At 37.3% G+C, this 19,161-nt stretch overlaps 1 protein-coding gene across 1 annotated transcript in view; it reads right to left on the bottom strand.

Annotated features, from left to right (window-relative positions):
* The window catches only part of SYT4 (synaptotagmin IV), a 65,085-nt gene extending 47,619 nt beyond the window's left edge, over positions 1-17,466 (bottom strand). Inside the window, exon 1 of the mRNA XM_009331555.1 lies at positions 17,442-17,466. Within this exon, the coding sequence (XP_009329830.1) occupies positions 17,442-17,466 (25 nt within the window). The remainder of the gene's footprint in view (positions 1-17,441) is intronic.
* Between the last annotated feature and the right edge of the window lie 1,695 nt (positions 17,467-19,161).

The following is a 19,161-nucleotide window of genomic DNA, read 5'->3' as shown; positions in this document are numbered from 1 at the left end:
CAAAAAATTTCATCACTTAAAAGTTTCCATGTACAACACTGGCAAGCTGATTAAGATTAAAGAAAAAAAAAATGGTAGAACATTTTATTTTAAATGATACTTTCATTTCAATAACTACTTCATTGAAACATTTTTATTTAATTTGCAAATACAAAGGCATTTCTCTGCATAGTTCCTAGTGAATAAATTATAGTTATTCTATTTTACACTTGCCTTTGCCCAAAAGGTATTTGGCAGTTCAATTTCCAAAGTGTATTGCAAGGAGATGACTGAGTTAAGAACTAAACTTGTATTCCTAGATATCTATTTTGGTGTTTAGCCATACATCCAGGCTTTCTAAACAGAGAGAAATGCTTCTGCCAGATCAAACCTGGTGCTCATCTAAAACATTAGCTCCTCTGAAGGCGACCCGTGTGAGTTTGTTGTGATTCTAAATGTACTTCCCTACTGCACCACTTTTTGCTTGATAGTATTTTGAAATCCCTTGGGTTCATCTCCAGTGGTAAGGAACTTCACAGAGAGATGATAAACATGACCTTAATAATACTGACATATCAGTTTTGAACTACATTTAAAGATCAGCTTCTTTGAAAGGCTCTTGTTTTTGCTTAATGAAATGGAGTCAACACTCCACTCCAGTGTGTATTACCAACCTAAGTAATATTTTATATTATGGTTCCTTTCTCACTAAAGAAGTTCCAATGGCATGAACAGACCTTGCAGATATTAATTTTCTGTATACATTTCGGAATTTAACATGATATCTTGCCTGCTGATGTACCACCAGTTTAGACAATGACTGTATATAGCTTTCAGCCATTTTTTCACCTCATTCTTTATGTAGCTTAACATTTATGTTTTTTTTTTTCTTTAAAAATGAGAAAAATAATTTCACGTTGAAACCAGTGATTTAATGAACTATGCACTGTGAGGACCATAGTTTTTCTGGGTGGTAACTTTTTTTCAATTCTCTTCTTCAGTGGTTATAGTTGATGCAGAAACCAGTAAGCAAATTGTTCTTTCCGTTCCACATTATCTTGTCCAATTGTGTGTGTCTGCATCAGTGACTATATCAGCAATATTATCATTGTCTTTGAATTTTGTCCTTATTAACTTCATAGGAACGTGATTTTGTGGAGAAGAGAAAATGAAAGACTCCTTTGCCTTAAATGTTTAGTCATTAGTGTGTTTCAGTGATTTAACCATTAACAGGGAGTATCAGTTTGCCTGTAAAGGGACTCATTATTTCACCATAAAGGGATGTCTGATTTTCTTAAGGTTAGACTTTCTGATAACAATGACATGAGTCTTTGGTACATACAGAAGAAGATGAACATCACTTTAGTATTTTGTGACTTGATAATTACTGGCAGTTAAGTTGTACTTTTGGGTCATCTTGCATCCATAGCCAAAAAAGGTGACCACAAGCCAGCGATGCATATTGTTCAATTATTAATTTTATCACTTAGTGTATACCGAGGAGTTTCACTGGATCATGCCTTACTATTTTTAGTAAGACATGGGAAATGTCTTAAACAGTTGCTGCATGTCTGTCCGAAGAGTAGTAGCAGTTAATGATGCCAGAGTTTTGTAATTGGTACTGAAGTAGTTTTAATGCCCGACTGGCTTTAAATATCAGTAGATTGACAGAAGCATCTCATACAGAGCACATTTGGATTGTGAGAATTTGGACTGTGAGAATTTGTTCCAACAACAACATTTCTTTCCATTCAAGGTGATTTAATGTATGCTAATTCCCAACTGCCTGCATGTTCAACAAAGATGATTCAGCAGGCATCTTTGACTGTATCTATACTAGCAAATAAAATGAACCAGGATCTTTTCTCTTTCCTGAAACCAAGGTTCATGCCTGTCTTCCATCCATATATCTAGCCAGGCTCTCATACCTGCTTCCTGCAGCAGAGAGTGGTCTGGTCCAGGCTGTCTTGAGTGACTCCAGTAACAACAGAGCTAATCACTCTGGTCTAGGCATCTTCTGATGATAATGTTCCACCCTTAAGCAGGCAGGATTTGAGATCAAAATCAGCCATATTGCCCTGGTTGCCTGTAAGGATCCAGCACCAGTGAGACAGTGAGAAGTTATGCATTCCAGAGTCACAACTAACATGTACAGGAGCCTACAGATACCTGAAAGGCAGTTATAGAGACTACAGAGGCAAGCTCTTCTGTTTTGGGACAGATGGTAAAACAAAACAAATGACAACAAAGTGTGGCTTAGTATGTTCAGGTTGGACATGAAGAAAATCATCCTCACTAGCAGTGGGTACTGCAGCACTGAAATGCGTTTCCCAGAGAACTTGTTGAATTTCCATCCTTGGAGGTTTTTGAGATTCAGCTAGACAAAGCCACAGCTGGCCTTGTCTAGGGTTGGTGATAGTCCTGCTTCAAGTGAGAGGTTGGGATCCCATCAAGAGAGTTCCCATCAAATCAGCCTTTCTATGATTTGATGACAATATTAGGAATGACCTCACGCAGATCAAAAGTAACAATGAATCTCTAGAAAAGGGACTGATAGAGTCAGGAGTTTAACTGATGTCATCACTAAAATCCTGGTCTTAGATCAAGGTTCAGGTTTCACCTTTGCTGGCATATGCTGCTTATGTTCTGCTTTGATAGAAGGGCTATGAAAGTTTGCCTTATCCTTCACTGCTGCATTTTGTGACTGGATAGATCTCTTTGGAAAGAAAGAAAATGTTCCTTTTTTCCTGAGAACAGCTGAGGCTGGGCAGACAGAAACTGCACATTGGGATCACCTTCTAGAATATGCGGGCTGAAGATGATCCATGCGTGAGAGAGCTCAGTGCCTGCAGAATGATGCATTGTACAGAGAAACTTTGTTTTGTTTTAACTCTGAACATGGTGGACTGAGCATAAGGTAACAGGAAGCGATCTGTCCAGCAAGAGGGAGGTTGGGGATTTTCTTTTTATTTTGCCTTACACAGCATATCTGAGTTTTCCTATTTGAAGTTTGTTTTTCTCATCTATCGCACTAAAACTTAGCTTTAGACATTCAGAAACTTTTTGGCGTGCTCATCTTAAGAGGGTGGACCCACCAGATCCATTTACTTCTGTCATGTAATTAAAGGTATTGCTTCATCTATCGGTAACAGATGTCTTTTCCCCAAGGTTCATCCTACAGACAGAGATAGACTGGTGAAGGTTTATTGCTAGTGGCTGAAGGGGAGAAAGAACATAGATGTTCACATGCTGAGCACCATTTGATTAGAAAGGAGGACAATCCATAGGTTTTTTTGGTAAGCAAATGGCATGCACATCCAAGAACTTAGTGGTAATAGGAGATTTAAAACATTTAGATCTACTGGGAAAGATTACAAGTGGAGATGAGGTAGGATAGTGTTGTGGTTTAACCTGGCAGGCAGCTAAACACCACACAGCCATTAGCTCACAGCCCTCCCCCAACCGGTGGATGGGGGTGGGAATTGGAAAAAAAAAAAAAGTAAAATTTGTTGGTTGAGATAAAGACAGTTTACTAGGACAGAAGAGGAAGGGAAAATACTATAATAATAATAATAATAATAATAATAATAATAATAGAATATACAAAGCAAGTGATGCACAGTACAATTGCTCACCACCCACCGACCGATGCCCAGCCAGTCCCCGAGCAGCGGTCCCCCCGGGGCCAGCTTTCCCCCAGTTTATGTACTGAGCATGACGTCACATGGTATGGAATGTCCCTCTGGCCAGTTGGGGTCAGCTGTCCTGGCTGTGCCCCCTCCCAGCTTCTTGTGCACCTCCAGCCTGCTCAGTTGGTAAAGCATGGGAGGCTGAAAAGTCCTTGACTTAGTGTAAGCACTACCCAGCAACAACTAAAACATCGGTGTCTTATCAACATTGTTCTCATCCTAAATCCAAACTACAGCACTGTACCAGCTACTGGGAAGGAAATTATCTCTATCCCTGCCAAAACCAGGACAGATAGGAAAGACAAATAATGGGAAAACAAAATATTTTTTTTAAAAAGACAGACTTTAATAAACTTTGTAGATAGGATTATGGAGAGGTTGAGAAAATGGGCAAAAGTTGTTAAAGCAAGGTGATAATTCTGTAAAGAATAATAAAGATGTACACAGAAATTATTGTGGAATTGAGGACTAATTCAGAAAAATGAAGCTAATTTGGCTCATCGGTAATCTTAAACATAAGTATAAATAAAATATGTAAGAAATGGAAACTAGGTCAAGACAAATATGAAAGTATTTCATGACTATGTGGAGATAAACACAAACAAAGCACAAACAGACAAAGACCATGAAAGTAAAAGAAATTCATTTATTACTGAGCTAAAGAGTATATCAGGGAGAAGTCTGTCAGAAAGGGAAAGAAATTATTGACAGATATAGACAGCCAGGATGCATAATGCCTTTTTTTGAAAAAAGCTTCACTGAAAAGGTCTTTCAGTCATTTGATTAAATGATAGGAAGCTGTTACATTTCATAAGAGCCTCGATGGAATAACATCCAAGGGACAGAAAAATTTAGACTACTCAGTCAAATCAAATGTATCTAAGCCAGTATGTAAGAAATCATTCTGTCATTAGGTCCGAGAATGTCTGGAAATATACATACATATCCATATATATATATATATTTTGTTGTTTACCCTCAGTCGGCAACTAAGCACCACGCAGCCGCTCGCTCACTCCCCCCCACCCCCGGTGGGATGGGGGAGAGAATTGGAAAAGCACAAGTGAGAAAAACTCGTGGATTGAGATAAAAACAGTTTAATAATTGAAATAAAATTATGATAATAATAATAATATGATAATAATAATACACAAAGCAAGTGATGCACAGTACAATTGCTCACCACCTGCCGACCGATGCCCAGCCAGTCCCTGAGCAGCGGCCCCCCCGGCCAGCTTTCCCCAGTTTATGTACTGAGCATGACGTCACATGGTATGGAATGTCCCTTTGGCCAGTTCGGCTGTGCCCCCTCCCAGCTTCTTGTGCACCTGCAGCCTTCTCAGTCGGTAGAGCATGGAAAACTAGAAAGTCCTTGGTTAGTGTAAGCATTACCTAGCAACAACTAAAACATCGGTGCCTTATCAATTTTGTTCCCATCCTAAATCTAAAACACAGCACTGTACCAGCTACTAGGAAGGAAATTAACTCTATCCCTGCCGAAACCAGGACACTATAAAACTTTATTTATTTAAGAAAATATTTTTTCTTATATGTATAAGAAAAAATGGATAAGCTGGGCATTGTGGCTCAGTCACCGTAATTTCAGTTCTGAGAAATGATGGAGCACATAACCAGTGACATACAAAAACATAAAGGAACAAGGAGATGATCAGCATCCATCATGAATTTGTTGAAAACAAGCAAGTCACAGCAAAGTACATTACTTCCCAGAATTTCTTCAAGACTCCCTTGGGTCCAGAAAGCCTAAATACTTGATGGATCTGAGAGAGTTTTCATAATAAAAGTAATGACCACCCTGAGCTAAAAAGTTAGTATGTCAGAAGAGAATATAGAATTCAGCTATCAAACTGGTGCAAAGAACAGCATGCTGTTCAATAAAGAGTGGTGGGAAGAAGACACTACATGCAGTAGACAGATGGATCATGATTGATTAAGACAGCAGTTCTGTAGAAAATGCTCTAGAGTTTAGAGTATCCCTAGTGGAGAGAAGTAGTAGCAGGCTTAAATTAGAGCGAGGATGAGTCTGCATCAATATTTAGTACAACTTTTTAAATTAGAGAGATCATGAAGTATTGAAATAGATTGCACAAGGTGGCTACGGTTCCTCCAACATCAGACGTCTTTAAGAACAAATTAGACAAACAGCCATCAGAAATGACATAGAAATAGCTGATCTTGCCTTAGGAAAGGAGAACACATTGGAGACACCTATGATACCAATCAATTCTGTGCTTCAAGCCCTGATACCTGCATGTATATCTGATTTGCTTGACTTCTCCTGATGGACCACAAACAGAGACGTGCTGAAAAATTGCTGTTGCAGTTAGTCTAATCTGACCAAAGACATAATCTCTTAAAAGAGCTCATTCTTTCAAGATCAAGGACTGAAAAATGCAGAATTAGACCCAGGTTCTAGAGAAAACAATTTTTTCTCTTTCTGTCCTATGACACTCACATCAAACTTCCACATTCTTAAAAAATTATATATAACCAGCCACAGTTAAATAGGCTACTATAAACTGTTTACACAATTGGTCATAGACAAATAATGTGGGGCTGATAAGATGATAATAGTGCATTTGCCCATATAAAATAGGTGTGGATAAGAGCTCTTTTTCATAACCTGGGATGCCAAGTCCATTTTTCTGTCAGTAGAGTACATGAATGAATTGTAACCGCTATTCCACTCAATATGAGAGAAGGTTCCATAACAATATGCAACATAATGTTTCACCAGCCATTTCATTGTCCACCTCTGGTCTCATCATAAACTGCAAGAGCAAAAGCTGAATTGGTTTGCTTATTTGTCAGAAACCTTGATATCGAATTACAATTTGAGCTTATGTGCCTTTAATGGGCGTGTTGATGTGATGATAATAATAATAATAATAGCAATAATAAGAATAACACTTTGCAATTCTGTAATTGCACTCTGATTATACCAACATGATTTACAAACACTAATTATGTGAGCCTTTCAAAGCTCTTGTAACAAACGTAATAGGCCCAGATACAGCAATTACAATCATACTTCTCTTTCAGCAAGAATTTCCCTAAGACTTGTACATAATCTATAACAAAGAAAATACAGGAATATGAGCATTTTGGAAAAAACTAGTGTGCTGAAGATATAGATATTATTTTTATTCTTATTAAGCTACTTCTTTTTCTTACATGTCATTGTGTCACCACACAATGAACACTTTAAATTTTTCTTTCCTCATTTGCAAAACAAAAGTTAGTTTGCAAATTGCAAACTTTGCAACTCATTCATAATCAATGTAAATAGCTTATTAAATATTAATTTGTTGGAAAAAGCTCAGTATCTTTACTTTCCTCTTCACTCTGTGTTCATTGTTTTATGTAACTTGTATGCTATTGTTTCTCTCACTTGACAGTTTGATTTCTGTAGCATACTAAAAGGTTTAAAGTAGCCATAATGCAAATGGTAAAGCTGAAATTTACTTCATATAACTATTTTATTTCAAAGTATGGTATACTTTTCACACAATTGCTCAAACATAAAAAATGAATAAAAAATAATTCTCAAAAATATATTTGAATATGAATAGGTACTACGAACCAATTTTATGTTTTAAAATGGAAACATTGACCTACAGTCTCCTCCAGGGCCACACTGCCTCATGACTTTCCACCATCTATATAATTTCCTTCAGTGCAGTGTTATTCTTCTACAGAAACATTTTCTCCCTCCCTACTGCCCTTTGTCTCTATTTTGCTTTTTTGGAGTTAGACCATTAGATTTGGCAGAGATAAGACACGTTGCTTGAAAGTGGACATTTTACAGCTTAATACTGCTTTTGTATATTTATAATATAAGGAAGCTGTTTGAATTAATATCAGAGCAGAGCTCTACATGCTATCTTGGGTCAATGAGGAAACTCTGTGATAAGACAACACATGGCGTGGCCCTTCAGCTTCTGCCTTTCATGGGAAAGCAGAGTTTGCTTGGCCACACTCATGGACCAAATTATACATTCCTCTAGTACCATCAATGGTAACTGAAGCAAATGGTGGTAGGATATTTTGCAAGACATTACATTCAGTTGATATAGTCCATCCTACTTTATCCTTTTCGATGCCTTTATACCGCTGCAGTGTAAATTTCTGCAGAATTTGATTCAATCAATTAAAATGAAAAATTTCCTAAAATTACATTTTCTTCATGAAAAAATGAATACCTTAAAGGTTTTTCCTCTCTTGCCTTTATTCTTAACAAGGAAAAGTTAACAGATGTATTTTACTTTATTTTTACTGCATTTAACTTCTTCATATTAGATAATTATAAAAGAATCTTCCTGTAACTATAAAATTCCTCAATATTTCTACAATTTACATATAGCTTAAAGTAAACATATAGGCACACACACAGAGAAAACACAGTCCTTTGCTTATTTAAAACTATCTATGTATTATTTCTGGTCTGCTTAAATCAATCCCATGGATAAACAGTAACACAAAAGGTATTTAGCTTTATAAGAACTTCTACTTCCAACAGCTGCATTAGGTAATGTCTTATTTGTTTCATGTATGTCTTTATATAGTCTGCATTAGAGCAGAAATAATGCTAATAAATATTGATTTGAAACAAAGCAGAACTGAGAGATAGCCCACATAACATTTTGTAAAACAAGAAGTTTAAACTCAGTGTTAGAAACAAGCTCTAGTGAAACAGAAAAACAAGAAAGTCTTTATTGTGATAAAACCTATATACTTTACTGGTAGGCAATATATTTGACTACCTTAATGGGGCTTTGAAAAGAAACAGTTCACTACATTTAATCAATACTTGCATCCTGGTTCACCAGAATTCACCAAAACTCTTCCAGTATTAATATGGACAATGCATAGACATTTAAAATTAGGTATTGAATGGTAATTATCAGTACAATTTGAAGTCACTGGAGGTCTTGGACTGACTGTATATCTGCAGTGAATAAACATAAAAGCAGGAGGTATTTCAAGCGATTCCGATTTTTACAAGAATACCAATTCCCATTATGTATTGTTTGTTGAGTCCATTTAAACAAAGGAAGATTGTAGCAGACTGAAAATTATTTGAACTGGTTGAGAATGGAGGAGTAGGCTCCTAGATGAGGATTATTGAAGTTTTGTTGCCAATTATGGAAAAGTCTTACTGCAGAAACAAATGTTATAGCAAAGGAAACAAAGGTTCAGCCTGATAGCTGTATAACAGGGTGTGAGAAAAATTGCACATGACAGAATGTTTATTTGAAGATGATGAAAATAAAATACAGCCAGGGAGCAATAGTCAAGAATTTGCCAACATGTGTGTGAGTTACTCAAGGGTTTGCTTTCAAAATAACAAACCCAAATAATTTAGCACCAGCAAAAATTATTTCAGTAGAAAAAAATGCATTTTAAAATTACAAAAATAGTGAAGACTGTTTCTGTAAAGAGTCATCAGTGTCCATGGAAAGTAGGGGTGCTGTGGCTAGAAAATATGAAGGGAGAACCTGCGGTGGGTCAAGTATTTATCATTGTATTAGGGGAAAAAAAAAAAAAAATTTCTTCCAGAAAATGGGACTTCTGATGGTGGCAGCTGAAGGAGAGCCTAAACCACAACATTTTTGTGTCCATCTCCCAGTTTACTCTGTCACAGATGGACCAGTACAGCAGGACAACATCCTTATTGCTACCATACTTGGCTCCACTCGTGGAGCACCTGTGATTTTGGAAGTGACAGCAGAAATGAGTCCAGACCTCTCTTTCCATGCCTGAAGAGCAGGACTACTTCAGAGTGTGCTAGAGAGTGAGCACTTAAAGCTGGTTTTGTTCTCAAACTAAGTGTTTGTCACATTCAGCCGTTGCTGCTGTAGATATCTAAGGGCTCACCAACAACTGCAGTCAAAAAGTGAGCATCAGAGGGCATGCAACTATATCTGGACAAATTATATGACTGATTGGACCTCAGAAAAAAGACTGGCAAGTGTTCCCTTTTTATACTTGCAGTGTGCTTAGCCTGTAACAGGACGTCTTCTGAGTGTTCTCACCATGCAGAATTAACAATAAAGAACAATTAGTACCTGTCTTTTGGTCTTGAATCCAGTATCCTCTAAAGCTGATGAAAAGATTACATTTGATTTACAGTGATAAAGTGGGAATCTTGATGCAGGGAGCATGACTGAATAAATGTGAACAATGGACAATGGACAAATAACGTGAGCCTGGTCATAAACCATGGCCCTCCCTGGCAAGCTTCTCTGGCAAATTCTCCTGTTGTCTGCTTGATATTTTCTCACTGTCCTGAGTTAATTTTAACTTCTTCTAAAAGACTACTCCTTACTCCTCTACAGCAGTCTACTTTGTCCCCTTTCAGTCACTGAGCTACAGTGAAGGTCTTACTCAGCAAGAAACAGAATATGAAATAAGCCTGTGAGGGTAAGAGCAGAGCAAAGTAATGCATCGTCTCACAAATTGTTTATGTTCTTTCTTTTTTGGGGGCAAAAGCAATAGTTTCTTGTGTTGAAAACACATTATCTAGACTTCCACCTCAGAAAGTTTGAAACCCTACAGTTCTACAGTATTTTATTACAATTTCTATCTACTGACAGAGCTTGGTGATTTAAGTGTACATATATTTAAGCAGAAGAAAATCCCTTCTGTTTTCCAAGATGCAGTCAATTAAAGTTTTTACTCTATCCTTTTAAGTTTTGTGCTGTCTCTTCTTTATTGCCAGAGGAAGAGAGAGAAGAAGAAATTTATATGCCCCTGTGTTTCCTGCAGCATAATCCACAACACTGCTGGTAGGACATCAAGCTAAATCCTGCACCCTGAGAGTGTGCAATTATCATGCCCTCAGAAAAAGTACTTCATTTAACAGCAAGTTAGGATGATGTAAAATATCTTCCTCATGGGCTGGTTTAAACTCTCTCCTACATTGCAGAGCCAAAATGCTTCTTCTTTTTTTTTTTTTTTAAAAAAAAGGCAACCTTTCCAAACAACAGCAGTGTCCTATACCTAAATCTATCACAACATTTATTTTAGAGATCTCAAATTTGTAGAATCAATTGGATGGCTTATTCTGTGATCATCTCTCCCTCTTGTGGCTGATTTCAGCAAGGAAAAGGATGGTTCTTTACAATTAAATTGAAATCAGGTAACCCTGAGTATTATCTGATTCTAACATCAGGATGTTGCTAGGTACGTTTAAGTTATAGAATGTTATGAATTGTTAAGGACATAATTTGGTGCCCTCCACTTAACAGTGCACATTTATGCTTACATAGCACAGAAAGATTATTGTCTCATTATTTTTTTTTTTTTTTTTTTTTTTTTTTTTTTTTTTTTTTTATTAGAAAAAAAAGGCAACCTTTCCAAACAACAGCAGTGTCCTATACCTAAATCTATCACAACATTTATTTTAGAGATCTCAAATTTGTAGAATCAATTGGATGGCTTATTCTGTGATCATCTCTCCCTCTTGTGGCTGATTTCAGCAAGGAAAAGGACGGTTATTTACAATTAAATTGAAATCAAGTAACCCTGAGTATTATCTGATTCTAACATCAGGATGTTGCTAGGTACGTTTAAGTTATAGAATGTTATGAATTGTTAAGGACATAATTTGGTGCCCTCCACTTAACAGTGCACATTTATGCTTACATAGCACAGAAAGATTATTGTCTCATTAGACCTTACCCACCTTAACTCTCACCTGACTATGTAGGTTATGCCGCTAAATGGATATATGTAAATTAAACATATTTTTAAGAAAGCTTTCAAAAGTGGGATTTTTTTTTTTTATTATTTGCATGGATCTTGTCAAATTAATACTAGTGTCTCTATGGGAAAAAAAATATTAAATATCATTGCATGGTAAATCCTATTAGAACTGAAAGGTGTATAGAACCACATACTGCCTCATTGCTTAAAGGAGCTGCAAGGGTTATGGATTTCTCCCAAGGAGCAAAACATATTTTCAAAAAGCTATTTCTTCAGGTTGTTCCCCTCACGTATTTGACATCCCTTTACACAGACTGAGTTATACTGTTTTCCTGTCAGTCTAATTTGTTGTTGGGCCTTTCACATGGCATTTTGAAAAATAAAACATACAGGGAAACAAACAGCTGCTCTTGAAAAACAAACAAACAAAGCAAAATTTGATAGTACAACCGTAAAACTGAGCGAGGAGGGGGCCCTGACTAAAATTCTACATGTTGTGGGTTTGGGTGGGGGCATGAGGGGAGGTGAAAAGAGCCAGATCTGCACCAATAATTTTCCTTTGGTCTATGTGTAAGCTGACAACCAGTTGTTTAGAGGGGTTTACAGAGAGGTAAAGTGTCTGATGACTTGGACTGTATCCTCTTTCTGGACTCTGACCTACGGTGGATTCCAGTTGGTCCAACATGAGTGGACACCACTCAGCACACTGGGAACCAGACATGGCCAGCAGCAATGACTTCTGCATCCCTTCTTCATGCACCATAGGCTATAGGCAGTAGGGCATCTGGCTACTAGCCTGCCAACAGACTTCTAAGGATTTTCAGAATTGTCCAGGGTGTCTAAGACATTCACATAGAACTGAGATGTCTAACACAGAACCTATTTATCTCCTTCTGGAGGAATTGCAGAAATTTGCTGGGTTGCTTTATTCTCAAAGCACACTGGAAGCCTGTGCAGGGACAGCTGAATCAAGCTTCAGCAGATGAGATTAACCTTGGAATTGCAACACATTCATGTATTAACAATATCTCCACTAACTCAGTGGGAGGTAAAACTGTCTCTCAAGAAGCTGACTACCTTTACTTCCTTGTCTAGCTCTGAATCCTACCCTGATATATCTTAAACATGTCAGTTTAATGAACAGTTTATGTTTGCAAACGCTATGGACATGCATTACATTCTAACAGCTTTGAAAAGGGCAGGCTACCAGTCCTCTTGAAAAGAAAGCTCAAAGGGCAAACAAGTGTCTTCTGTAAAGTTCTGATCTAAAATAAAAAAAAAAAAAAAAATCAGGAAAGTCTTTAAAGGAATCAGGATTTCCCATGAAATCGTTCTAGTTTCAATGATGAATACTGGAACACAAACATTCCTGATAATGCCATTAACATCCTTTTAGCGATTTTCAACTTCTTCACTTGAGAGTTGTTGCCTGACATCGCTTGTTCATCTGCTTAGGTCATCTGTTCCTCACCATGGCAACTGGGAAATACTGTACATCGGTGGTCTGAAGAATAAATGTATTTATTGTCCTTGCTGTGTTCTGTTGGGTGAGGGTTGTCTTACATCATGGAAACAGCAGGGTCTGTAACCAACCTTCTTTCTGTGTGAGTAGAAGTTTCCCAATCATACCTCATCATCATTCAAAATAGCATTTGTGTCCCTCTTCTCATAGTCTCTCTCTTGCTGCTAGTTTCATCATTTCTAAAGGACGTTAGCCTGAGCCAAAGGGAAAGCTTTTCCTTGAGCTACTAGCCTGCTTTGCTGGGAGATTAAAGGCTAAAATCTTGACCTTCTTGGTTTTAATCCATATTAACATAGTAGAGGGAATTTTGGACTCAGGGTCTGTGATTTTATTCCTGCAAGGAATAAAATAAGCCCTCTTAGAGATTACAGCATATGTGTTTGCTTGGCCAAATCAACTCATGGTGGAATATAGTGTTTGCAGTTGTTTAGTTAAGAAGATCTAAGCTAACTGAAATAAATTGCTCACTTGGAATTGCTTAAGTGGCTTGACACCCCCATTTATCTGCCGTGAGGCTATAGCTCAGAGACTGGAGGAGATTTAAAGGCTACAGAGAATTGAGTTAATTTTATGGACCTTGTTTTGATTTAGAGAACCAATACAAATAATATTGTACCTTCTTTATGCTTACTATAAGCTCTTTTAAAAATGTATGAAAGCAAAGCTCCATTCTGCCATAACGAGACATAACACACTCTGGCTATATAAAAATGATACATTGAAATATTTTCTTCAGAAAATAGCTTCTGAAAAATGTAGACTTTAAGACCATTGCTATTATACTTTTCATAAAATTTCCAATTAAACATTAAATTACATGTATATATTTATTTGAAGCAAACAGGTCTTTCAAACTTTGTTTTTACTTTGAGATTTTTCTAGCTGCTGGGATAAGCCTATTTTATTAGAGCTTATTTTCAATGAGCTCTTTATCAGATCTGCAGCTAGCTTGTAACCCCTAGGGGTTCAAATACAAGTAGACAAATCTCTTCAAGGTTTGCTTGAAACGTCTTAAAAGCTTACTATTATTTTCCTGTAAGACTCAGGTCAGAACTAATTTTGAAGAGACCTTTTAAACTGCTGATACTGTAACACCCCAGGTAAGAAGTGAAGTGGAAGTGGAGGAAATATGATAATTTGAGCTGAGGGAGACAAGCTGCAAAAACAATTCTTTGAGCAAAGGAAGAAAAAAAAAAGCTGTTCAAAACACCTTTTCGGTAACATTTTCAGTAATACTTTCTGTTTCTTTAACAATATATTTCAGTATTTTGAACTCTTTTTTTTTTTTTTTTTTAAATCTTGTTATTAACACTTATTTCATGCTCCAGGCAGAACAGAAGGTGGCAAGAATCTTTTGATTGTTTTTGGCTTAATACATTTGGCAGGTTGATGCTGCAGATAATCACTACACGACTCTTTCTTGCTTTTGGAATAGGATTGATAACTGGACAAGACCTGATTCCTTGTTTACCAGTCCTCATGTAACATGGTCCACACATCCCCGACATGCCTCCCAAATAACACAGTAAAGGTCAGCTGAATCAGTTCTCAACTTACACCACTGCCTTGAGCTCAGTGTCAGGGCCAGTGGCACCTGGGAGGTGTGAAATTGGGGCATTTCGAGTTGAATCGTGTCCTTAGAATGCTGCTGCCATCCAAAGACACAAGCTGGTATTGCTGTACTGCTGCGTACGCAGGAATCTGCTGCCGGTAGTTTTGGAAAGAAATAGGAAGGCAGACATGTCATCATTCCTCAAGTTCCACTTTTTCTGATAAGGCTCTAAAAAGAGAAGCATTTCTTTTTCCTTTTTTTTTTTTCTTTTAAAACCCCTCCCCACTTTCATAAGAAATAACTGGTTTCAAAATTATGAAATATAGCATTCCCCCTGTCTCATGAAAACATCTATTTTCTATGATGTGATCATCAGGCTGTGCTGCAGAGCACAGTCTTTGTTCCTTGCCCTTCCCATGTCTTCCTGCAAAGGATCTTGCTAATTTTTCATGCCAAACACCTCAGCAAATTCTTCTTTGTTTGGAGTACTTAAACGGCAATCAAGTATTTTTCTAAAACAATCTGCTCTAGATCAGCAGATTAGATAGGGTCCAATTCACACTTCTTACTTTTCCTGGCATGATCATTCATACTGAAGAGATAACTTTCATAGCTTCACTAAGGAGAAATCAAGAGACAACATTATACTGCTGTGATTATAGCAACGTTTACTTTAGCATAGGCTTGTAGGGGCAGGATGAGTCATTATCCAAACTGAGGAAAAATCCTATGAACACTAATGTCTCGTTTAATCTACTTTACGTATTACCTTTCTAAGCACTGCTGGTCAATGCATTAGAATACAATTCTTCTGAGCGATTACAATCCCTTTTTTCATACTTCTTCCAGCAACTATTAATATATAACTATAGTTATATTACTGTTACAACTTCATTGTACATTTCACAGTTAACCAAAACTAGGTCTTACAAACAGTCTAGTGTTACAATTTATAAAAAATGGCATGCCTTTATTTTTCTTTTTAACAACAAACACAGTCGTCAGTACAGTGAACTTTATATCTCGGCATATCTACAGTACAGCTTGATTACCACAAAGAAAGTTCCAAGATCTAAATTTGCCCCATTTTTCTGCAAAGCCCAACCATTTCAGTGAGGTCTACAAAGCAGTTTAGAAGTAGTTTATCTTTCTGTAAGAAGGGTTGCATTAATTTTTTTGCCTTTGTTAAGTTCTTTCTAACAGTCTCTCTCATATTAACATCTAGCCAGTTATTCTGTCATATTAAGCGAAAGATTCCTTCATTATCCCATCTAGTAGCTACTGAGTGCTTCAACCTATTTGTGATTTCCATCTACGTGTTTGTTCTTCTGTGAAATTATGCAGGCTATTACTATTTGGACATAATTAATCCTACTTCCACTCTTTGGTGGGCAGTTCCACAGGTTAATTGTGCTATTATACAATTATGCTTCAATACTTGTGAAATAGTGCTTGTTTCAGCTGTAATTTGGCTTATGTTATCACCCCTTTTTCTATATTAACCTTCTTGTCACCACTTCCACTTTTCCATGGTTTAAAATTCACTCTTGTGTATGATCTGACAATACTTGAATGTGGGAGTTTTGCCAGCACTGAGTAGTGAACTCCAGTGTGCTCTGCTGCTTTTCAATCCTCACTCATCACCACCAAAACTGGTACTAAAAGACAAACAGAAACTTTCCCTGTTTCATTACGTTCAGTCTCATAACCAGACCACTTCATTTTATCGTATTAACCTTAACGATGCCACTAGCTTACATTATTTTTACTATTGCTGCAGGGTCTGCAATTTAATACAACCTAGTTGACATTTATTTTGGTTGTCAGACTAGGAATAAAACTTTCCCTCCACAGAGTTTATATTAGGTTCCAACATCGGGAAGCAAATGGGGCTATATGTTCACCTAGTCTGAGATACAGTTTGAGGCCACTTTCTTTTGGAGCAGAAAGTAAGGAAATTGCTTTGCTTGGGGAATTGCTGGACACCTGGAAGTCATAAAGCTTCTTCTGGTTAATTTACCCACAAATCTAAAACTGTCATAAAGCTTAAATCCATGAATGAAGGTGGACAATGTTGATGACACACCTGGGAAGTCTGTATGGAGAGAGCTGGTGAAAGTGATGCTCAATGCTGGTATGTTCTCAATAATAATGAAATTGAGACTGTGACAAAGTCAAACCTCGTGCTTCTGAATCACCTGAGCATCCCAACTAACTTAAGGAACTTAAGGACACCGCCCTGGCCAAAATCATCCTATGAATGGATACCATGTTTTTTCGTTCTGGACACTTCACTCAGAATTTGGTCCTCCTACTTTGCAGGGAATTAAATTACTTTGCTCTTCTCACTCTATCTGAGTCCTGTAGCAAAACCAGGAGGAAACAGTTCCATCTTCAAATAACTCAATGAATAAGAAAAACATTAATGGCTGCAGCTTCCATGCCACCTGGGGATTTAGTCACAAAGCTCCTATCAGCTTCAGGATTTAAATGCCTCGTACCTTCTTTGAAAATATGCCTCAAAGATTTTACTGCAAAGGCAAAACACAAAGGTAGCAAAGAAATTCAGAGTGAAAGTGGAAATTCCCTTCCTCGTGTGTATTGCTGGAGTCTTCAAAATACAGCTAATCTTGTACATCATAAAATGTAATAACCAGATATGACAGGTGATTTTAAAAGGAGAGAGAAGACAACAGATGAGCTTTCCATTTGCAGTGTGCTGCTTAGAGATGTATATACTGACATTAAAACAAAACCTCCTCAGATGAAGAGTGCCACAGCCCCAGTGATATCAGCAGTGCCCCAGCAATGAAGCTTGCTGGGAATGTGCTCTATGACTCTGAGCAAACACTAGGGCAGCATAGGGAGCGTGAATTAGAGGTATCAGAGCAGCTGCACAGCTGAGGGAGAAAACTGTACTTAAATGAGATTGACTGAACAGTTGTAGCTTAAAGGTGGGAGCTGAATTTACCTCCCCGCAGGTCCTTTTTCTTCATCTTGTCAAAATTTGCATTCTCCCTAAGTGACTCTATGTGAAACCTAACTAAGTGGCCAGCCCCACAGTAAGTGCTTACCAGACAGAAGGTATCACTGGCTTGGACGTGAGCTGGCAGGATGAGACAGAATGAGAGGAAAAGCACTGAGGACACCCAGGCCCTCCCCTGCTTCCAGCATGCTGTCTGTGGCAAGCCATATAGAGTGTCATCCATCTCACCTTATTTTATCTATTGAAAATATATTTATCAGCCTAAAATGGTCACCAAGATACATCAAAGGAGAGAGAAAATAGGTCTTTCCTTTCCTATCTTTGGTGTTTATGTCTAGGTGAGACAGTACTGGAAACTGTTTCATACTTTAGAGCTGTAGAGTGTGATGAGGTCTCCCCTCAGCCTCCTTTTCTCCAGATTAAACAACCCCAGCTCCCTCAGCCGCTCCTCATAAGACTTGTTCTCCAGACCCCTCACCAGCCTCGTTGCCCTTCTCTGGACACGCTCCAACATCTCAACATCCTTCTTGTAGTGAGGGGCCCAAAACTGAACAAAAGATACATCAAAGGAGAGAGAAAATAGGTCTTTCCTTTCCTATCTTTGGTGTTTATGTCTAGGTGAGACAGTACTGGAAACTGTTTCATACTTTAGATATACCACATGTAAGCTGTTCTGTCCATGCATGAAATCAGTGAGAAAAATATAGTATATACATATGTTTAACTAATCTCATTTCAGATATGGTTTTAGGCATGTAAACTTTTAAAATTAGAGTTTGGAAAAATGATCTATTTTAGGGGAAGAAGGTTCTGTCCTTTTATTCTGTTTCCTTTTTTTTAGGTTCAAGTCATTTGAATTTTTGAATCAAGTCATTTTTGAATCCAGCTGCCTTCAACACAAGCCTGTAAAATCTGTCTTCAACACAAGCTTGTAAAATGCTTTTATGTTGGTAGCTTTCTTGCATCTTATGACATTCTGCATTTTTTCTTTTAAAGAAATCAGAATCAAGATTCAACATGCTATTATTTTTAACGGCAATTACAGAGACAGATTTTATAACCCTTCTGAGTGCAGAGCAAAGCCAGGAAACAGTCAAGATCAGGACATGGAGGTATGGAAATTGAAAGGTAAGTAAACAGAACTTAGGTTATTACACTTATGTTTTTTTCATTGTTTTCCAAACTAGTCTCAAGACGTTTTAAGGAATCTGACTGAATTTTTGATATTTCATATCAGAGATGATGAAAATAAAGCTCAAGATTTGTGTTTTCTAGGACGAAGAATGGTAACTTCACATCAGTGGAATATAAAGTCCAAATTTTCTGCTAAGACAAAGAAAAAAAATGTTTGTAGACATGAGAAATTTTTGACATATTGATCAAAGTCTATCCCAAGCAAGAAAGACTCTGCTCTAATAAGTTTTATTTTACATTCCTCATTTCATTTGTCTCCCTCTGTGAGCCCAGTGTGATGATCAAAAATCAAAGTCACATGTTAATTCTGTTAAATATCTACTATGACAAATGACAAGAGATTGTCAGGAGGACTTTGTCGATGATTATGTTCACACAAGAGGGTAGTTCAAAAGCTGGAAGGCTGAGACCACATCAATCAAAAAGGAAAAAATAATCTTCCTCATCATGATCGCAAATAAAACTGGAACTGTTTACAGGAGAATATAGGAGATGTTTCTATCACTCAGCA

Source organism: Pygoscelis adeliae, unplaced genomic scaffold (assembly GCF_000699105.1).
Source record: "Pygoscelis adeliae isolate BGI_AS28 unplaced genomic scaffold, ASM69910v1 Scaffold68, whole genome shotgun sequence".
NCBI lineage: Eukaryota > Metazoa > Chordata > Aves > Sphenisciformes > Spheniscidae > Pygoscelis > Pygoscelis adeliae.
Note: the sequence above shows the minus strand (reverse complement) of the source record. Positions and strands in the feature narration are given on the sequence as shown.